This window comes from Denticeps clupeoides, chromosome 4 (genome assembly GCF_900700375.1).
Source record: "Denticeps clupeoides chromosome 4, fDenClu1.1, whole genome shotgun sequence".
NCBI classification, from domain to species: domain Eukaryota; kingdom Metazoa; phylum Chordata; class Actinopteri; order Clupeiformes; family Denticipitidae; genus Denticeps; species Denticeps clupeoides.
This window is the reverse complement of record NC_041710.1, coordinates 29,297,517-29,319,201: the sequence shown is the minus strand read 5'-3', so window position 1 is coordinate 29,319,201 and position 21,685 is coordinate 29,297,517. Positions and strand designations below refer to the sequence as shown.

The 21,685-nt window shown below is 43.3% G+C and overlaps 2 protein-coding genes across 2 annotated transcripts; both read left to right on the top strand.

Moving 5' to 3' along the window:
* The first annotated feature begins 11 nt into the window (after positions 1 to 11).
* LOC114789320 (protein FAM110B-like) lies at positions 12 to 2,475 on the top strand. Its single transcript, XM_028978612.1, has 2 exons — positions 12 to 1,588; positions 1,731 to 2,475. The coding sequence occupies exon 1, from the start codon at positions 148 to 150 to the stop codon at positions 1,399 to 1,401; it is 1,254 nt and encodes a 417-aa protein (XP_028834445.1). The 5' UTR covers positions 12 to 147; the 3' UTR covers positions 1,402 to 1,588; positions 1,731 to 2,475.
* Positions 2,476 to 16,749: 14,274 nt separating this feature from the next.
* LOC114788849 (cholesterol 7-alpha-monooxygenase-like) lies at positions 16,750 to 19,221 on the top strand. Its single transcript, XM_028977773.1, has 6 exons — positions 16,750 to 16,829; positions 17,202 to 17,442; positions 17,599 to 18,203; positions 18,453 to 18,583; positions 18,670 to 18,848; positions 18,922 to 19,221. Exons 1-6 carry the CDS (start codon positions 16,750 to 16,752, stop codon positions 19,219 to 19,221), a joined length of 1,536 nt encoding a protein of 511 aa, XP_028833606.1.
* The last annotated feature ends 2,464 nt before the right edge of the window (positions 19,222 to 21,685 follow it).

Genomic DNA, 21,685 nt, shown 5'->3' with positions numbered 1-21,685 from the left:
CCCCCCCTCGCGCCGGGGTTTGGCAGAGAAGGTGCCGGAGTAAGAAGATTTGAGGGAGCGGGTCACGTCCATGTCGGGCGGGTATGAGGCCTCGCCGCTGACGGCCAGTTGAGACGGCGTGCCGCACCCCGCCGCTCATCTGGCTTGATGTGTCTGTCCCCTGGTCCAAAGCTCACAGCCCCTCCATCCACCACGGCGGCCACCGGGAGACCAGCCCACCACCACCACCACCACCACCACAACACCATTACCATGCCCACTGAGACGCTGCAAGCCGACAGCAAGTCCCCCGCTCAGGGGGCTTCCTTCGCCTCAGCCGTGCCGCTGCGCATCCTCAACAAGGGCCCTGACTACTTCCGCCGGCAGACGGAGCAGAACCCCAAGCGGCTCAGCGCCGTGGAGCGGCTGGAGGCCGACAAGGCCAAGTACGTCAAGAGCCAGGAGGTGATCAACGCCAAGCAGGAGCCAGTCAAACCCACAGTTCTGGCCAAGCCCCCCTTCTGCCCGGCGCCTGTTAAACGCAGCTGTGGGGGCGTGGTCGGCGTGGGAAGCTCCGGCCTCAAGGCGTCCAACAACAACGCCAAGTCGGACACCTGCGCCACCACCGCCAAGCGCGAGAACCTCAACCTGGAGATCCTCAAAAACATTCTCAACAGTTCGTCGTCCTCCGAGGGCCCTCCAGCCAAAGGCACCGCCACCCACAAACCCGGGACCCCCCACCGGGGCCCGGCCGAGCCGTCCGGCTCCTCCTCCCTGTCGGGCGGCAACCTGAACCTGAGCCGGCGGCTGCTGGAGGAGCGGGCGGAGGGCGAGCGCGGCTCCCCGCTCCACGCCTCGCACAGCTCCTCCGACATCCGGCGCCTGTGCAACGGCAAGCCCCTGCGCGCCGCCCGCAGCAGCAGCAGCTCCGCCCCCCCGCTGCCCCCCAAGCCCAGCCCACAGGCCCTGGCCGGCTGCGACAACGCGCCCCGCCCCGCCGAGAGGGAGCCCCCGCCCACGCCCAACGCCGCCGAGCTGGACCTGGAGCCGGCCACCCGCCGGCCCTCCCTGCACCGCTCCAAATCCGACCTGAGCGACCGCTACGCCCGCGCCGGCGCCGACGTGGAGCGCTTCTTCAACTACTGCGGGCTGGACCCCGAGGAGCTGGACAGCGTGGGCGTGGAGAGCTTCGCCCGCGCCAACTCCGACATCGTCTCGCTCAACTTCCGCAGCGCCAGCATGATCAGCTCCGACTGCGAGCAGTCGCGGCACAGCAACGAGGACCTGACCGACGAGGACGAGGACGGCGGCGGGGAGCGCGTGCCGTACGGCATCTCGGCGGTGGAGCGGAACGCCCGGGTCATCAAGTGGCTGTACAGCATCAAGCAGGCGCGAGAATCGCAAAAGGTCTCCCACGTTTAAAGAGGCGAACTCTGTCCCGACCTCCTCCAGACTTCGTTAGTCTTCATTTTTTAACGGCCTCTTTCCACGACCTCGACCTGTACGACATTCTGTACACGCCAACCAATCACAAGCGCTTTTCTTCAGGACGCCCTGTCTCTCCGTTTTGCTAGCGCGTCTGCATGGTTCCCGTAACTGCGTCCTCCAGGTAATGCAGCTGGTTTTAGGTCGAACATCAGCCCACGTGTACAGATGGCTTATGCATACAATCAGTGACATTTCTGTCCCTCTGTCTGTCCGTATCTGATGTGATGACCACTTCCTTCCCTCTCCGTGTCGTTTTATTTCAGCGCACTGAGCCAATGAAGCCATATCAGTGTGAATGCAAAGCTGCAGTGTGGAGAAGAAACTATATCATTTCCACTAGTTGGGAATCATGCCCCCTCCCCCCCCCCTGACTCGTTCAGGTTGTGTGTGTGTGTGTGTGTGTGTGTGTTTTAAATAAAGCACTGCACACAATTCTGCTCAAGCATGTCTCAATCTGGTCTCATGCTCTGCTCTCTTAGCTTCTCAGCCTGAGCGCCGCAAGCTGATGTTGTTCCAGACTCACCGTTCAAGCACTGACAGTACGTGCTGTTAGATTTTTTTTATTATTTCTTTTATATTTTATTTCATTTTTTTTCCGTCAGTGAAGTTTCCCGGGTTAAACTTTCATTTTTGTGGCACTCCCCCCCTCCTCTTTGTTGTCTCCACCTTTTTTTCTTTTCCTGTCTTATTTTTAATAAATGATGCAAGAACATGTGTATTTCAACAGTGTTTGAAGGATGATGAAACGATGGAAAAGGCATCAACTGCTCTGCCATTCAGCATTCCTCTGTGTTGTTTTTTTATTTTCTGGGCTTTCTCGGCAGGACTGCGTTAGGTTGTGTTCATGATCCGACCTGTATAACTGTTGTTATAATGCGATACATGTTGAATATACCGAAGTTGAAGTTGTTACAAAAACAGGCCATTGAAGGATTTGTTCACATTTAGTTATTTTGCATTGTTTCAATAAATGGCTACTTTTGCCATCTTTTTGCCATCAAAAGCTAATCAGTTTTTTGTTTGAGTCTTTAATTCATTTGTTCATTATGAATTGATTTCCCTGCTCTTGCATAATAGTTGTCAAATTATATTAATTCATGTAAATATTAGAATGATCGTGTACAGTTTTATATAACTTATGAAAGGCATTTCCAAGGTCTTTCCAATTTTAGGACATGATCCTGCATCAAGATGACAGACCCATATATGATAAATTGGATATAAATAAAACACTAAGATACATTTACAGTATTTACACACTTAACCAGAGCAACTTACAATCAGTAGTTACAGGGACAGTCCCCCCCCTGGAGACACTCAGGGTAAAGTGTCTTGCTCAGGGACACAATGGTAGTAAGTGGGATTTGAACCCGGGTCTTCTGTTTCACAGGCGAGTGTGTAACCCACTACGCTACTACCACCCTGATTAGCTAAGATTGTTCAGTGTAGAATGGCGTACCTGGAGCCCTTGCTTTTTTTTGTATAGAATGGCTTTGTACGGGTCAGGGAGGAGTCCTTGTGGCCACAGAATGATGGATCTCTACGGTTCATGGGCCAGGAAGTAGCCTGAGTTTTAACCAGCATGTCATTATTGTTCAGGGCCTATCAGATGCATCACTTTTAACTTCCCCTGTCTGTTTCCATTTTTACCCTAGTTTTGCTCTCAGCAGAAATCAGGTTCTGAACTTTTAAGAACTTTTTTGGGCTTCATAGCAAAGGCCTGTTTGTAAATGACATAAATGCAAATTATACACTCACTGTCTGATATTAAATCATACAAAACCCTTTCAGTTTTAGGCCTGTTAAGATTCCCAAAATTATTTCTATTTGGTAAATGTGAAAATATCAAAATGTGAGAGAATTTTTATTACTTTTTTCAAAGTCAAAAGTTTACATACATTTGCATACGTTTACTCAGCAAGGAAAAACGCCATTACTCCAGAAGTGACTTTGCAAAAACTTTTACACACTTTGCAAATACACACAAGGACAAAGACCCTCATTTCTGGAGACATGTCCTGTGGTCTGACGAAACAAAAATTCAACTGTTTGGCCATAATGACCGTTGTCACATTTGGAGGAAAAGGGGGGAACCTTCAAGCCTGAGAACACCATCCCAACCATGAAGTACGGAGGTGGCAGCATCATGTTGTGGGTTTTTTTGCTGCAGGAGGGACTGGCGCACTTCACAGAACAGATGGCATCATGAAGAAAGAACAGTATGTTGAAATATTAAAGCAGTATCTCATGACATCATCCAGGAAGTTGAAGCTTGGGCGCAAATGGGTCTTCCAAATGGACAATGACCCTAAGCCTACTGCAAAATTGGTTACAGAGTGGCTTAAGGGCAACAAAGTCCATATTTTGGAGTGGCCATCACAAAGCCCTGATCTCAATCCCTTAAAAAAATATGTGGTCAGAGCTGAAAAGATGTGTGGGAGCAAGGCGGCCCACAAACCTGACTCAGTTACACCAGTTCTGCTAAGTAAAGTAAAGTAAAGTTCTGTCAGGAGGAATGGGACAAAATTCCATTAAACTGTTGGGAGAAGCTTGTGGAAGGATAACTAAAGCATTTGCATCAAGTCATTGAGGTTAAAGGCAATTCTACAAAATATTAAGAAAATGTATGAAAACTTTTGACTTTGAAGAAAGTAATAAAAAAATCTCCCGCACATAATATTTTGACATTTAGCAAATAGAAATTATTTTGGGCCAAAGACTGAAAGGGTTTTGTATGATTTAATATCAGACAGTAAGAGAAAAATGTTCTGTCTTTTTATACAGTGTATGTAAACTTTTGTATTCAACTGTATGTATTCACCCCCTTTGCAATCATCCTTGTCTCCCTTCTTTTTCTCCCTTCCTTGTCACATAATTAGCAAAATTACCAAATCCGCCAGGGTACCACTGAGGTGCCACTGAGCAAAGCACGGTCCCCACACACTGCTCCCCCGGGCGCCTGTCATGGCTGCCCACTGTTGTGCTGTGCTGTTTCAATTCAATTTCATTAGATAAGAGTCTAAACGAAAATGCTATATTGCAATATACAGTGGGTCAAAAACATTATTTGGCAGCCACCGAAGTTGTCTCACTTACAAAGATGAGAGGGTTCTGTGATTTTCATCATAGGTACTTCAACTGACAGGAAATCACATTGTAAAGTGTTTAAAGAATTTATTTGTGTAATGGTGCAGAAAATAAGTATTTGGTCATTAGCAAGATCACCTCAATTCTTTGTAATGTAACCTTGGTTGCCAATGACAGAGGTCAAAGGCTTCCTGTAGGTCTTCACCGGGTACGCACTTCCATGCAGATCTTCTCAAGGCTGTCACTGGGCACAGATTCTCTATTGGATTGAGCTCTGGAGACTGGCTAGGCCACTCCAGAACCTTGTAATGCACTCCTTTGTTGCCCAGACAGTGTGTTCGGGATCATTGTCAATGCTCTCAGTGAAGGTGGAATACATTTATATCTCTATACACATTAAATTATTAAAATATTGTAATATTAAAAGGGTTTACAAGACAGAACTAAATATTTAATTTGCAATTTCATGGTAACATTTTGTTATTGCTGCCTTGTTTTTCTACAGTAAAGCGTCATGGAGTTAAACAAAAACTCATGATACATGGCCCCATTCATCCTTTTCTTAATGAATCAGTGTTCCTGTCAGCAGCCCCAAAGCATCATGGTTCTACCCCCATGCTTCACATTGAGTATGGTGATCTTGGGATGCAACAGAACATGAATTCTGTATTGGTCTCATCTGACCACATGACATTCTCCCAATCTTCTTCTGGATCATCTAGATGGTCTCTGGCAAACCTTAGACTGGCCTGGACATGAGCCGATTTAGGCAGGGGGACGTTTCGAGCGCTGCAGGTATCTTAATCCATGATGACGTGATGTGTTACAAAACCTGCACAGTCAGTGGCTGCCCAACTGTTTAAATATATATGGTGCAAACCCATTACTCCTTTATGTCATTATACTCTGATTATTCATTATTATACATAGGCTAGTGATCTACTGATGGCAACCTTATTGCCTGATTTGTACAAAACAGTTACATAAAAGTGACATTGATCATTTATGGTCAGTGCAACCGTTTTATTGCTTTGTTTTGTATTGTCACCTTGTGACATACAGTTTACCTTGGTTACTGGCATTGAGGCTCGAGTAGCAACTCCCAGCATGAACCGACTCATGACTTGCAGCCTGACACCCCTGCCTGCATGAATAATATTGTGTTTTACTGACTGCCTGCCCTTTATCGCTCTCACCCAACCCACCTGCCTTTCTGCCTGAGGCCTGGGCGGTGCCTACACCTTTAAACACCAGCTGTGCAGGCTACTGACACCTATGTGCCGAAAGATAATATAATAATAAATATAAATTCCCATAAGGGAACGTAGAGGGACAGTTTTTATGAGAATTATGAGCTGCTGAGAAATGCCGGATTCAACTGGCTGGCTAGACTGCTTCCCTGGGGTCAGTTTAATGGAAATTCATCAATACGTTCGTCAACTTTGTGCAGTAAGCTGTGTGTTAAAGGGATGTGAGGCATGTTGCAAAAAAAAGAACTAAGGTTTAACTAAGGTTTCTGGCTATGTTTTCCATTTTAAAATAGACAAACCTGTCAATTCTATATAATTCAAATCTGAATATTTATAACTGATGATCATTACAAATCTTGATTATGTAAGAGAACAGCCTCTTTTTTTCATTTCACATTTTAGAGGGATGCACACATTTGGTTCATTTCAATAAAATGGTGAAAGGACGCCACCTACTGGAAATGTAAGACCATTACTTATAAGAATGCGCGTTACCTTGTTATTTAGACGGTGGAATTCGTTTATATCTCTGTACACATCAAATTATTAAAATATTATAATATTATAAGGCAGAACTAAATATTTACTGTTTCAAATTCATAATTTGCAATTTCGTGTTATTGTTGCCTTGTTTTTCTACAGTAAAGCGTCATGGAGTTAGAATAAAATAAATACATTTAAAAATACCCGTACTGGCCGGCTGGTGGTGCTATGTGACATGTCTACTCAGCTAAGCATGCAGGAATTTGTAAACTCGTTTGCTTTATTGCTTTACCTTCTAATTTAAAGTACAATCTTCTGCTGAAGGCCTAAAAAAACAAACGTAAAGTTGTAAGGTCTTCGCAGATACGTTTGAAGCCCACAGCTTTTCTTGCCAAACCACCAAGAGTGGTTTTATTATAGTAATTTAACTATAAAAACTTAATTTCAACAAATGTGATTCAATATTAGTATTGTGACTAAAAGGGGGCCTCGCAAACGTTTTGCCCAGGGGCCCACACAACCCATAATCCATCCCTGGGTACAACATGCAGTGAAATGCATCCTGAACCACTCCGTTTATGCTTTGCATTGTTAAGAATAAAATGATCAAAAATAAGCAAAACAGAACAATACAATGGGGGGAATAAATGAGGAGTAATACTAACAAAAAAAGGGAAAGTTCAGCAAGCTAAAATGCAAGCAAATGTTCAAGCAGGACATAAGACACAGACAGACATCACTGGGCAGTGTTTATGGATACACACTGACACAGTACGAAGCAGATGTAATGTTAAGTACAGTACAAAGTACTGTAGTGCGTTTAAGCGCATTGTGCGTTGATTGTGCAATAACCGCTGTAGCAGGTAACGATGAAATGAACAGACAACATTGAACATTCAGGTGGTCGGGGTATGAGATGTGGTGACATGTCCTGGTTCATCATTCTAATGGCCTGAGTCTCCCAGTCCTTGCCATGTTGCTTGCAGATGTTGAAACAGGCTGTTGTTGGGATGTGTTATGTCCTTAATCATTTTGATGGCCTGGGTCCTGCATCTCTTGATGTAAATGTCCTGCATTCCACAGCATGGATCAGTACCTGTAGGGCTTTTTGTGGGCTTTTTTCATGATCCTAGAAAGTCTTTAGGATGTCTGGAGACACCCTCAACATAAACTGTCTCAGGTGGTACAGGCACTGTTTTGCCCTTTTGGTCTGAACCTGGATGTATTCAGACCACGTCAGGTCTGTGGACACCCAGGGATTCCTCCACTGGAGTCCACTGGTACAGTGAACGTGCATTGTAATCTAAGATCAGGGTTCACCTATCCAATACCAGAGAGGAGAATATTTGTTGGCAGCGCAGTGTATACATACAGGGAGGTAAATGTTCTGATGTGCTGATTGTGTATGATTTCCCACTAATAAAGAAACAATGCTATAATTTGAACAGTGAGAGACAGAACGATGCATATCAAAATAGTTCTAAATTAATTTGTATTTCCATGAATGAAATAAGTATTTGATCAAAATACAAAACACGCTTTAGTACTTTGTAGCAAACCTTTGTTGGCAAGAGGTCTGACATTTCTTGTAGTTGGCTGCAGGGTGGTAGTAGCCTAGTGGGTAACATATTCGCCTATGAACCAGAAGACCCGGGTTCAAATCCCACTTTTCTAAGGTTTTATGGACTGATGAAATGAGAGTGAGTCTTGATGGGCCAGATGGATGGGCCCGTGGCTGGATTGGTAAAGGGCAGAGAGCTCCAGTCCGACAAGGTGGAGGTGGAGTACTGGTTTGGGCTGGTATCATCAAAGATGAGCTTGTGGGGCCTTTTCGGGTTGAGGATGGAGTCAAGCTCAACTCCCAGTCCCACTGCCAGTTTCTGGAAGACACCTTCAAGCAGTGGTACAGGAAGAAGTCTGCATCCTTCAAGAAAAACATGATTTTCATGCAGGACAATGCTCCATTACACGTGTCCAAGTACTCCACAGCGTGGCTGGCAAGAAAGGGTATAAAAGAAGAAAAACTAATGACATGGCCTCCTTGTTCACCTGATCTGAACCCCATTGAGAACCTGTGGTCCATCATCAAATGTGAGATTTACAAGGAGGGAAAACAGTACACCTCTCTGAACAGTGTCTGGGAGGCTGTGGTTGCTGCTGCACGCAATGTTGATGGTGAACAGATCAAAACACTGACAGAATCCATGGATGGCAGGCTTTTGAGTGTCCTTGCAAAGAAAGGTGGCTATATTGGTCGCTGATTTGTTTTTGTTTTGTTTTTGAATGTCAGAAATGTATATTTGTGAATGTGGAGATGTTATATTGGTTTCAATGGTAAAAATATATAATTGAAATGGGTATATATTTGTTTTTTGTTAAGTTGCCTAATAATTATGCACAGTAATAGTCACCTGCACACACAGATAAACCCCTAAAATAGCTAAAAATAAAAACAAACTAAAAACTACTTCCAAAAACATTCAGCTTTGATATTAATGAGTTTTTTGGGTTCATTGAGAACATGGTTATTGTTCAATAATAAAATTATTCCTCAAAAATTCAACTTGCCTAATAATTCTGCACTCCCTGTATAAGCGCAGGGTCCTCATTGTGCCTGCTCGAAAAAGAAGGGTGGCAGCAGACATGTTTAGCAGCAGCAGACACTGAGCGAGAGATCAGGGCTCGGAGAGCAGAAAAAGCTGCTATTTCCGAAAGAACGAATGAATAAAATGCACGTTAATATGAATGATAGCAGACACCTTTGAGCACAGAATCAATTTTTATTTGCTCGCATGAAATTCTCTGTGTACAGAATATCGCAAATATAACACCATTGTCATGGCCTTCACCTGTCCAGTGGCCACCAGGGGATGCTGGTACCACTCCAACCCTAGCGCCGCTCCAGGAACCCATGAGGAAGACAGTAAACACCATAAAATGGCAGAATAAACAAACACAAGTTGCAAACGCATACTCATTAAATTAAATGTGCTGTGAGCAATTTTATGATTTATATCCATTTATATGACTTATATATTTTATCTCCAGCTGACTGCCTTTGACCCCGACCTGTCATGATCTGGTCCAGAAGGGTTATGTTCGAGTTTCATGTTCGTTGTGTGTAATGATCATGTTCACCTGTGTCTGTTCGTGTGTGTTCACCATTGGGTCGTTGTTACAGGTGACATGTTCACTATTACTGGATGTCTCTCCTGACCTGTTCATCACGGATTAACCCCCTGTTTCTTGACGTCGTGCGAATGCGTCCTTCTTCCTCGTCATGTCTTATCATCGTCTCAGATCACCTGCCTCGCCATGCCGAATGGCCGTGACATGACCTTGCTTTTGGATATCTACCTGTTTGTGTTTGACCCAGATGAACTTTGACCCCTGTGCTCTCCACGCCTTTTCCTGCCCCATGGACAATCCTCTCTCTCCCGGTACAAATGACCACTTTTTGACAGTTCCGTTCCCCATGGATGGTTCCAGCCCCATGGATGGTTCCGGAATTTGCGCCCCAGGTCTTACCTCCTAATGGCCATACTCTAAGAACTCTTTGTGAGCCAATACTTTGTTGCCATGGCTCTATATTTTGGATCATTAGAACCCAAGAAACATTTTCAATGACTTGGCTGAGGAAAGGAGATTAGTAGTGTTGTTGTACTCAACTAAATTTATGACGAAATGTCTTCGTCAATTAACATTTTCTGATGTGACGGAAATGAGATAATGCAGGTCATGTGACAATAACTATAACAATATATCATGAAATATTGTTAATAAAAACTCAAATAAATATGGTTTACAAAACTATAACTATACAAAAATATCTCTTCTGTTTTGTTGATAAAAATGAGACGAGATGTTATTTCCTCTCATTTAATCGTGTTATTATATCATGGTTTCTGTTTCCTGTATCTCCCATCTGGTTGCACATATTACATCACTTCTGCAATAAGTAGTGTCAGTACCCAATCAGTACCATTTGCCCGATCGGTTCCACACATGTGCATGCAAGTGCACTCTGAAAGCTGCCATTATGCTGCCTGATAGGTACTCATGAACTTTGACCAACTGAAACACTTTATAGAAATTTATATCTGCAAAATTTTGGTATGAAATGCATTGTTGGTTATCCCTCAAGTTCAAATATATCCCGCAGTTCGATTCTTTTCATATAATTTTTTACGTAGTTAAATTGCATCCATCCATCTCTGACATGATAAATATGGTAATTATATTAGGTAAATCTCATATAAGCTGTTGCAAGTGGAGAAACAATAAACCATCTTTCTCTTGGTTAATTAATGACTTCCTTATTAATAACAGTACTTCCTTTCATTTGCACAACTGAAATTCTGTATATCTGTATGAAGGCTGCATGATAACATAATTGTTCTGTATTTGCTGTACCTTATAGATGTGCCTTTTTTCATTTGCTCTTGATCTGTTTTTTTTTAGTTTTACTTTGAAGTTTATTCTTGCCCCCTCCTTTTTCTTTTTATTAAAGATAATTTTCTCTACGAGGAAACTGTATTGTATACTGTACTGTATTTATTTATTTGTCATAGATATATACACTAGATAACGCTCACTTTCAGCCATTCAGCATGCTTCAATAGTGCTGCCATATTTGGATGGGGTTCCAAGCTTAACTACGCTTCGGTGATGGTACACGTGAATATGCTGGACTTTTGTGCCATGTATGGCTGTAATAACAAAGGATCGAGGCATAACATTTCAGAAGTCTTGTATGTTACAATACTAGTTTTTCAACAAATAACGTTATTCATGTTACAGACCAGTCTTCCCTCCCCAACTTCATAGGAAAGGCCAGAGGTGGAAAGTATCCAATTACATTTACTCACGTTACTGTAATTGAATAGTTTTTGTAAGTAATTTATACTTTTTTAAAGTTACATTTTTTAAAGAAAAATGTATTTTTACTCAAGTACATTTTGACCTAAGTATTTTACTTTGCTACGTTGTAAAAAGAGTCATGCAGAATGTGGCAGAATGGAGTGTGGTTATCACTTGGGATGGTTTTAATTTCACATGACCAGAAATGTCCCATGTTTAGGGGTAGGTTAGGGATAACATTACCTGAGTAATTGGAGGAAACACAGGCCTGTATGAGGGTGCGGCAGTTGGCAAGAGTTCTTTTTTTCAACCATTAAGAGGGGGAAGCTCAGGATAAAATTAAGTAGTGTCCTGTGCAGGCGGATCCAGTTAAAATTATTATTGTGAAATAATAGAGAATGTAAAACAGCATGGGCCTAGTGGCATGTTAAATGCTGATACTTTACTATTGGATCAATTTGTGGAACATGTCCTCACTAATGAGGACATTGTTTGAAACAATTTGTGCATAGAGAGCCAACTGCAACATTCCTGGAAGTCAGAGGGGAGGTGTTCCATTGTTTTAAAATCCATGCCGGGTGAGGAGGATGGAGGTACGGATGCATGGCATTCCAAGGCGGGAACAAGAGGGGTCCTACGGTAGTATGAGACACCCAAGTTGTTCTGCGTCAATAGTAATTGGGATCCATAATGGAGTCCAAAGGCATATAAAAGTACTGTTGAAAAGACAGCAAAAACAGGTAAACTTGATTACACAGAGCGTGGCTGCACTTCAGCTGTCTTCCCCTCACAGCTGTTCCCCGCGTCAGGGCTCTGTGATTTGTCGGCACAGTCATTACGTGTGTCTTCACAAACTGGTAGACAACTTACTACCACCTCGCCCCCTAGCACCCACCAACTAGCACCCACCAAGCTACAGAGTCATAGCTTGGGGGGGGTAATTGGTGGCTCCAACATTAATAATAACCTTGTGTCACCTTGCTAGGGGATTCAAGTATCATGTTTAATTGATACAGCGTGAATGGTGTCTACGATTACCAAAAGTGTCCTTCGTTAGCATTATGAAATATGGGACCATGAGCGGTTACAGTCATGTCATTAGTTGTGGTTAAGGGCAGCTAATGGGTTGTCTATACCTTATTCAGGGTATGTGGAAGTGGAGGTTGAGTTTGAAACCACATTGTTCAGTGTGGGTCTTGGTAGTTAAAGATCCTCCAGGGGGTTTATCCTCTAATGTCCCTGGTATTTTGGGCATGAATGTAATACACCGGTGTTACCAGGAGCTGTTTGGACAGCATGGAGAAGCTTTGTGTGATTCCTCGTCATGTTGTTAGTCTACCAGCTGGTGTTACTGAAATCCCTTTGCCCACAGTGTTGTCTTAACAAGTGGAGTCCGCTTCAAAACTATGAATGAACACATGTGGAGTTATGTACTTAACAAAAAGTGGAGACCTGGCCTCCACAGTCACCGGACCTGAACCCAATCCAGATGGTTTGGGGTGAGCTGGACCGCAGGGAACTTTGGGAACTCCTTCAAGACTGTTGGAAAACCATTTCAGGTGACGACCTCTTGAAGGTCATCGAGAGAATGCCATGAGTGTGCAAATCAGTAATCAGAGCAAAGAAACTAGAATATAAAACATGTTTTCAGTTATTTCGCACCCCATTGAGGGGTGAGTCTACATGTACGAAAATTAACGAAGACACCCAAAACACAAATTTTCTGACACAGATATGGCAGTGTTTTGGGTTTTGCATCATTCCGCTACCTCTGCATTGTGATTTTATATTGCAGTATGAAGCAGCTACCAGTAGCGCACTTCATTGGAAACTCCATCTAGCAGCAAGGTGCATGCAAAAGGTGATTTTGGTGACTTACTTTATTTTTCTTGTTTTTTTTATAAATTGCCATTCATTTATTGAAAGTGTATTTCATAAAAACATGATTTTATTTTTTTATTCCTTGTTTGGATTGTTTAAATACAGTCAGTTGGTTGATGTGCAGACTCCGGAAGATGGTTGAAATATGCAGTTGAGCCATTAGGTGATGGGCAGGAATCCACCATGCGACCATAAATCACTCCCCTATTCACACCTGTGGCCCATTTACAGTCACCAATGTGCACGTCTTTGGGTCATGGGAGAAAGCCACGGGGAGAGCCTACAGACTTCAAATTCAAACTCATTACCTTGGAGGTGTGAGTCCACATTGCTTGTCCCTGTGCCACCCGGTGGCCCAATTGAACCCATCACATGCTAAGGTACACCTTGCTAGTACCTGGTTAGAACCATTTTTTTTATTTTCAGAACTGCCTCAATTCTGCCGTATCAACAAGGTCATGATCCGAACCTTACCTGACACTGCAGGCCAGGAGTTCCTGGTTCTTCATGTTGGTTGTCAGTCTAAACTCCTTGATTGACATTACCTGTAGTGTGTTATAAAGGTTCTGTTCCATGTTTGTGCATGATCTCTGTTACCTGTACTTGTACCTTGTGTGATTAAACCCATGTGTGTTTCCCTTGAGTTGAGTGTTTGTGTCCTTCCTGCCCTGCACGCCATTGTGACAGAATGCACGAACCAATCCCTGGGTGCAGTAGACTTGTCCCAGCAGACGAACGTCTGGTTTTCCCAACGCTTCAGTGGACCTCGCCAGTTCCCCTGCCCAGGCCGGGTTGTGCCATTGTTTTAAAATCCATGCCGGGTGAGGAGGATGGAGGTACGGATGCATGGCATTCCAAGGCGGGATTCCGGCGCTCATCAGAATCCATGGGAGGTTGAGCATTCCTGCATCCTTGTGTGTTTCCCTTGAGTCGAGCATTTGCATCCTTCCTTCCCTGTTGTGACAGAAACATTAATCAGAGATTTTGTTCCACGATGCAAATGTCCCATTCCAACACATCCCAAAGTTGCTCTACTTAATGATTGAGATCTGGTGACTGTGGAGGCCACTGGAGTACAGTGAACTCACTGTCAAGTTCAGGAAACCAGTTTTGAGATGAGCTGAGCTTTGTGACTAGGTGAATTATCTTGATGGAAGTAGCCTTCATAAGATGGGTGCACTGTGGTGTTAAAGGGTCGGACATGGTCAGCGACAACAATCAGATAGACTGTAGCATCAGATTGCCCAAAATGTCCATTTTTTGGACCAGTCTCTGTAATCCCTACATATGTTTGCACGTGGAAAGTAAATCAGCAGTTTCTGAAATATTCAGACCTGGCCATCTGGCACCAACAACCATGCCTTGTTCGAAGTCCCTTAAACCCACATTTTGTCCCATTTTGATGCTCAGTTTGAACTGCAGCAACCACATCTAGATGTCTAAACGCATTGTGCTGCTGCCATGTGATTTGGCAGATGAGATATTTGTGGTAATAAGCAATTCTAATAAAGCGTTCCCATTAGTGTATAATCCTTAACATCCTAGTTGCTTTTACAAAAAAAAATTTTTTACTTATTACTCATGTTTATAAGAGCAAGTGTAAAAACTCATCGGGGCACACGCTGCATCCAGACTGATTCAGGCACAGTAATCCTGAAGCCGGAGCTAACACTGGGCCAGCCGTGTCTCTGTGGGAATGTCTTCCAAGCAAACAGTACACAGTCTTATCAGAGCTCCAGTATCGCTTTCTTTAGGAACTTGTCCTTGACCGTATTGCTTTAATGATAATCTTATTTTGATACCATTAATGAAATTGGAAACATTACTATTTTAAAATCTAATCATATCCTTCAAGATATGCACTATGAAACGTTGTTTTTGATTATTTATTTTCTGTGCTGTCATATTTGCTTGACTGGTCTGTTGAATTCTTGCATGTACTACATGCACATTACGACAAACATTTTAATAAAGACTGAAATTATGATTTGTGTCTGCAAATACTTCATCTCAGTAACTGGTTTTGGGCATATTGTGCATCTGAACATCCACTGTGGTTTATCTGAGGTTCCAAGGCCAAACGAATGCCCTGTTGTGGAAGTGTTAATTATTAAAGCTAATGTGGTTGGCCTTCAGGTTTCCTCTTATCTGTTTAAAGTTAACTCGGCTCAGCCAGCAACGTCACATTTGCAGAGTATGAGGCTGTGCTCTGATAAGGTCTGTGCTAGAGATGGATGATGCTCTGTCAGTAGGATCGACTGGATGCTGGGTTGCTTTGAATAAACCAGAGCAATCAAATTTTATTGAAAATGCATTTACTGCAAATAAATATGGCGAAATAAAATTCCACTGAAATACTTAAATAATAATGCTTCCAGGTATCAGCACTACATGGAATGGACATTTGGAATGGATGTAAAATAAGTCTTTTTCTCAAATCAATTCACTGACTAATTAATCTGTAAACTGCACAGCGACCTGACAAACATACAAATATAAAATGCCTCATAGACATAACAAACATTTCATGTAAAGGTAAAAAAAACAAGGACAGAGTAATACAGAGGCTCAGTGGTAGACTGTGGGCTGAGTAGGTCAGTCATTTTTGATGGACTCAAGACAGTTTTAGAGTGATAAATCCTTCAAATGTCCATTGTAGGGCAGCAGGCAGGTAAACAATAGCGAGATTCCAGAATAAGCAATAGTACATTGCAAAGCCCTCATAAGATATGATTTAACTTTTTTTCGCCCATACGGTTTTGAGTCACTGAATTTCTGCAACACCATAATTAGAAACCCTCAATAACCTTTTATCCAGCAGTGACCCTTGACAGAGCCAGTGGATTTAGGTTACTGCCGTATAAACCCAGAGGAATTTCTGCCAGGTGTCAGGATCTGGGTCAATAATTCATAATTTTGTTTCAATTGCACAATTTCAATTGCACAATAAAAAAAAAGATTGCCTTAGAAAGTTCTTTTGCGGAGAAATTTACCTTGCTTAACTGCACAAACCCAGTAGCAAAACCATTCATGAGATAAATTGATCGAAAGTATTATAGTGATATAAATATATTTTTTACCACTGGAGCGAGTGTGGAAATGCATCCTAATCACCCAAATCTAAGTGAATGACTGCTGTAGCGGGCGAGGAAGTGAAACGTGTTTCAAGAACAAAGGTTGTAAATTAAACAAAGAGATGAGTTGCGAGGAGAGAAATGAATAGCTATAAATCTTTGCTACAGCCTCATTTCATTAGCTCTCATACCTCACGTTCATCTTTATAGTCACACTAGGTTCTAATTGCAGCGCTTTTTGACTAAATGTGTTTTCAACGGTGTTCCCTTCAGAAAGAGTGTGAAGTAAACCTGGCCAGACAAATTATGGATGTGCCTTTGTGTTTCCCTCCCAGCAAAAAAGAAGTCACACAATCCAAAGACCTTGAGAAGGTTTCCCAACTCAACACCGCAATCAAAGTACAGTCTACTGAGCCACAGGTAGAGGTGTCCATGGACTCCGTTCAAGGCCACACACACACACACACACACACACACATGCACATCTGCGCACTGATTTCGTAGAAGCATCTGGAGTTGCGTCACACGTTGCTGTTTGAACAGAGTATAAAACCAGAGGGAGTTTGGTGGAACACCTCAGTGCATCCTACAGGGTTATCATCCCTCCTCTTTTTTTGCTCAGATCTTTTTCTCCAAGTCGTGCAGAAATGATGAGCATAGCTTTCATTTGGGCCGTCGTGGTCGGATTCTGCTGCTGCCTGTGGCTGGTTCTGGGGATTCGTCGTAGGTAAATACAATCTTGCATGGACCCACATTTATTCTTTTGTATATTTGTGAAATACAATATTCCTTAATAAAATGCTGTACTTATTTTTCTTGATTTCTGACGCAAATATTATGAGTATTTTGAAGTGCATGAAAACAAAATAAATTGAAACTTGAAATTTCAATGACTTTTTCCCTGTCTTTTTGCACACTGTGAATCCCTAAGGCTTCACAATCTCATCTCTCTGTGTACTCATATTATGACATGACAATAACATCACTTTGACTTTGAAATTTGAAAAAAAAAAATCTGTCTGTCAAATTCCACACAATGCAAACCCTGCGTGACATATTAGCCAGTCTGGACTTGATCGGTCACTGTTGTGAATTGCAGACAGCCCGGGGAGCCCCCGGTGGAGAATGGTTGGATCCCGTACCTCGGCTGTGCCCTGCAGTTTGGCTCCAACCCCCTGGAGTTCCTGCGCAGCCGGCAGAGGAAGTACGGCCACATCTTTACCTGTAAGATCGCCGGGGACTACGTGCACTTCCTCTGTGACCCCTTTTCCTACCACTCAGTCATAAGACAGGGGAGGCATTTGGACTGGAAAAAATTCCATTTTGCTACCTCTGTCAAGGTATGTTATTAATGTCGAGGGCCTCAACATGAAGCACATGCATGTTTCTTGCTTGAAAACCATGTAATAAAACCTGTTGACAGATGGGATAACTGTGGTGGACGAGCATCTTCAGCATATCAGAGAACTTTTTACTTAATTTTTGTTTCCCAAAAGGCTTTTGGTCACCAGAGCATGGACCCCAGCCATGGATACACAACAGAAAATCTCCACCAGACCTTCCTAAAGACCCTTCAGGGGGAGGCGCTCACTTCACTCATCGATAACATGATGGAGAACCTGCAGGGTGTCATGCTGCAGTCCGACACACTCAAGGTCTCTTCTGACTGGGAGGTCGACGGCATCTTCGCCTTCTGCTACAAGGTCATGTTTCAGTCTGGTTACCTGACCCTTTTTGGCAAGGAGCTGGGGAAAGGTGACAAGATGCAGGCCCGCCAGGAGGCCCAGAAAGCCCTGGTGCTGAGCGCCTTGGAGAACTTCAAAGAGTTTGACAAGATCTTCCCGGCTCTGGTGGCCGGACTCCCCATCCACGTGTTCAAGAGTGGCCACAGCGCTCGCGAGAACCTCACCAAGTCAATGCTGCACGAGAACCTCAGCAAGCGCGAGAACATGTCTGACCTGATCTCTCTGCGAATGCTGCTCAACGACACGCTGTCCACCTTCAACGACACCAGCAAGGCTCGTACTCATGTAGCTCTTCTCTGGGCCTCTCAAGCCAACACCCTACCTGCCACCTTTTGGACCCTATTCTACATGATCAGGTATGGTCTTACCTCAGCGCACAGTAGTTAAATTGACATTGCTATCAGAACGTTCATTGGGAACTGCTGATAATGGCCCGGCTTTATCGCAACGATGATAAGGACCAACAGTATGTCACTACACACCCGGAATGACATAACCTGACAGTATTTGGTTGCTAGGCAGTAGCCTACATCATGCACTACTTGTTGGAGTCAGAAATAAACCCGTTTAACATGGCAACGTGCCTTGTTTCTACTTCTCCGCAGGAGCCCAGACGCTATCAGAGCAGCACGTGAGGAGGTGCAAGCAATCCTGGAAAGTTCCAACCAGAAAGCAGATCCCAAAAAACCCTGCCTGATACTGACAAGGGAGCAGCTGGACAACATGACCGTGTTGGGTAAGAGGTGCTCTGAGTTCGCCACATTACAATGATCGCAAGGTTCAAAGCAATGCGAGTCTCAGCTCTGTGTTGATGCCTTGCAGACAGCATCATCAAGGAGGCCATGCGTCTGTCCAGTGCATCCCTCAATGTGAGGGTGGCCAAAGAGGACTTTCTGCTCCACCTGGACAACAAAGAGTCTTACGTCATCCGAAAGGATGATGTCATTGCCCTGTACCCACAGCTGCTTCATTTTGACCCTGAAATCTACGAGGACCCTCTGGTAAGTGACGATTTGTAGCATTGAACGTTGGCGTCAGGGGTTTTCATCTTAACTGGTTTTGCCATCTTCACAGACATTCAAATATGACAGATACCTTGACGAAAACGGACAGGAAAAGAACGTGTTCTACAGAGAAGGCCGCAAGCTGCGCTACTACTACATGCCTTTTGGCTCCGGCGTGACAAAGTGTCCTGGACGTTTCTTTGCTGTGCACGAGATCAAGCAGTTCCTCACCCTGCTGCTGTGCTACTTTGACATGGAGCTGGTAGAGTCTGACCTGAAAGCACCTCCACTGGACCAGTCCCGAGCCGGCTTGGGCATCCTGCAGCCTACATATGACGTTGACTTTAAATACAAGCTCAAGGCTCAGTAAGGGAAAAAGGGCATAGAAAAAATTATCTGAATTGTACATAATTTGTATATACTTGTAAACAAACTTAGTTTTGTATTTTTTTGGATCACTTTTGAAATTATTCAAATGTGTGGTGCTGAACGAATAGATGTTTTTGAGTTCATATAATGTACTCACTATACTAACTTCATCAGTAATATTTATACTAGCATTGGAGAATCCACATGTCAATTTTTTTTGCCTTTATGTCAGTTAATGTAACGAAAAACTGTTCAGCAAACTTCCTGAGAACCTTTACAAAGAGTCTTTGCTTGGTTTGTCACTGTTTTTAAAATATCCATCTTTGTTCATACTAAAATGAATATGCATGAAAAATTATACTGCATGTTTGTGCAAACTGCACACTTTGGAAGGTTATACTTTCTGTATTATTGCCTAATAAAATAGTTTGGAAAAGAAAACATGTTGTTTTCATCCCTTTATTGTTCACACATTTCACAAAGGTTCTGTTTAAAGGCTTAAATAAACTCATCTGCTGCCAGAGGCATTTCTATGATTTCTATGAATTATCCAGGGGTTGAAGTCAGGAATGTCTTACATAACTACAGTAAATTATGCTTTACATTTCAGAATGCATTCTGTCAGCATTACTCTATATACCTAGATTCCACTCCCAGACAAGGAAGAATATTACTGCTGACTGAGAACCATCTGCTGATTATGTGACCGAGGGCTCCGCTCTATCGTTGCTTGTACATAATTTGTATTTACTTGGAAACAAACTTAGTTTTGTATTTTTTATGATCCCTTTCCAAATAATTCAAATGTGTTGTGCTGAACGAATAGATATTTTTGAGTTCATATAATGTACTCACTATACTAACTTCATCAGTAATATTTATACTAGCATTGGAGAATCCACATGTCAATTTTTTTTGCCTTTATGTCAGTTAATGTAACGAAAAACTGTTCAGCAAACTTCCTGAGAACCTTTACAAAGAGTCTTTGCTTGGTTTGTCACTGTTTTTAAAAAACTACATATCCATCTTTGTTCATCTGAAGTGATTGTCACTTGTGATACACAGCAGCACAGCACATGGTGCACACAGTGAAATTTGTCCTCTGCTTTTAACCCATCACCCTTGGTGAGCAGTGAGCAGCCATGACAGGCACCCGGGGAGCAGTGTATGGGGACGGTGCTTTGCTCAGTGGCACCTTGGCGGATCGGGATTCAAACCGGCAACTTTCTGATTACGGGGGCCACTTCCTTAACCGCTAGGCCACCACTGCCCCTTGATACGGCCCCTTCATACTAAAATGAATATGCATGAAAAATTATACTGCATGTTTGTGCAAACTGCACACTTTGGAAGGTTATACTTTCTGTATTATTGCCTAATAAAATAGTTTGGAAAAGAAAACATGTTGTTTTCATCACTTTATTGTTCACACATTTCACAAAGGTTCTGTTTAAAGGCTTAAATAAACTCATCCGCTGCCAGAGGCATTTCTATGATTTCTATGAATTATCCAGGGGTTGAAGTCAGGAATGTCTTACATAACTACAGTAATTTATGCTTTACATTTCAGAAGGCATTCTGTCAGCATTACACTATATACCTAGATTCCACTCACAGACAAGGAAGAATATTACTGCTGACTGAGAACCATCTGCTGATTGATTGATGTCCTTCGCTTATTTGTTAACAGTAGAGAAACTCATCCGGCTCACAATCAGCCTGATTATGCGAGTGAGGGCTCCGCTCTATCGATGCTGTACGGCGCGCTTGTAAGGGAGCTGGTTTCTCATGTATCCTCCCACGAGCTGTTCCACAAGCCCTGCTTGATGTCACAGCAGCTGGCAGAAAACGATGATGTGGAAGTCGGTACTTGTTTGAACTGCCAACACTCTGGAGCGAAGGGCACCGGCGATGAGGGAGCCTTGGATCGGATTCGGTAGCAGGTGGCGAGTCTCAGGCTTCACGGACATCGACGTCGTGCATGCTACTGACTTATGTACTCGCTCTACCTCCTCTGTCTCCTGGCCAGACCTACAGTAACCGGGACCCTGCCGAGACATGACATTCGTTATTAGGCCCCTGTTTGCCTCAGTAAATATTGCTGTTGAATTGCTTGCTTGTGCCAGTGCCAGCTGACATAGTCTTATCTTTAAACAAAGTTGGAGCTGTTTGTGATGCCCATCAAGCAGGATGGGTCACTGTAGTTCAAGCGATCCCCGCTGTCCCGGTTCATTACGCTGCTCTTGGTGTAACTATTGGTCACTCGTCATAAAACGTATCTCAAATGCAAGCAAGTTTTTAGATTCTAGCGGCATCTCGCCTTGCGCTAAGTGCAGATTTGTCGATGTAGGAATGCACATGACACTGAGACAGGCTTAAAGGTTAAAGAGAAAAGACTGCACGTGGACTTTGAGCAGAAATGCTTTCATTATTGATGTTATCTCCTCTTCACAAATAAGGAGAAC

Excerpts from the sequence above, each read along its gene's own strand:
- LOC114789320 (XM_028978612.1), top strand. The coding sequence starts at position 148 with ATGTGTCTGTCCCCTGGTCCAAAGCTCACAGCCCCTCCATCCACCACG.
- LOC114788849 (XM_028977773.1), top strand. The coding sequence starts at position 16,750 with ATGATGAGCATAGCTTTCATTTGGGCCGTCGTGGTCGGATTCTGCTGC. Across the intron at positions 18,584-18,669 it reads GGACAACATGACCGTGTTGG|ACAGCATCATCAAGGAGGCC; the intron begins GTAAGAGGTGCT and ends GATGCCTTGCAG. Across the intron at positions 18,849-18,921 it reads AAATCTACGAGGACCCTCTG|ACATTCAAATATGACAGATA; the intron begins GTAAGTGACGAT and ends CCATCTTCACAG.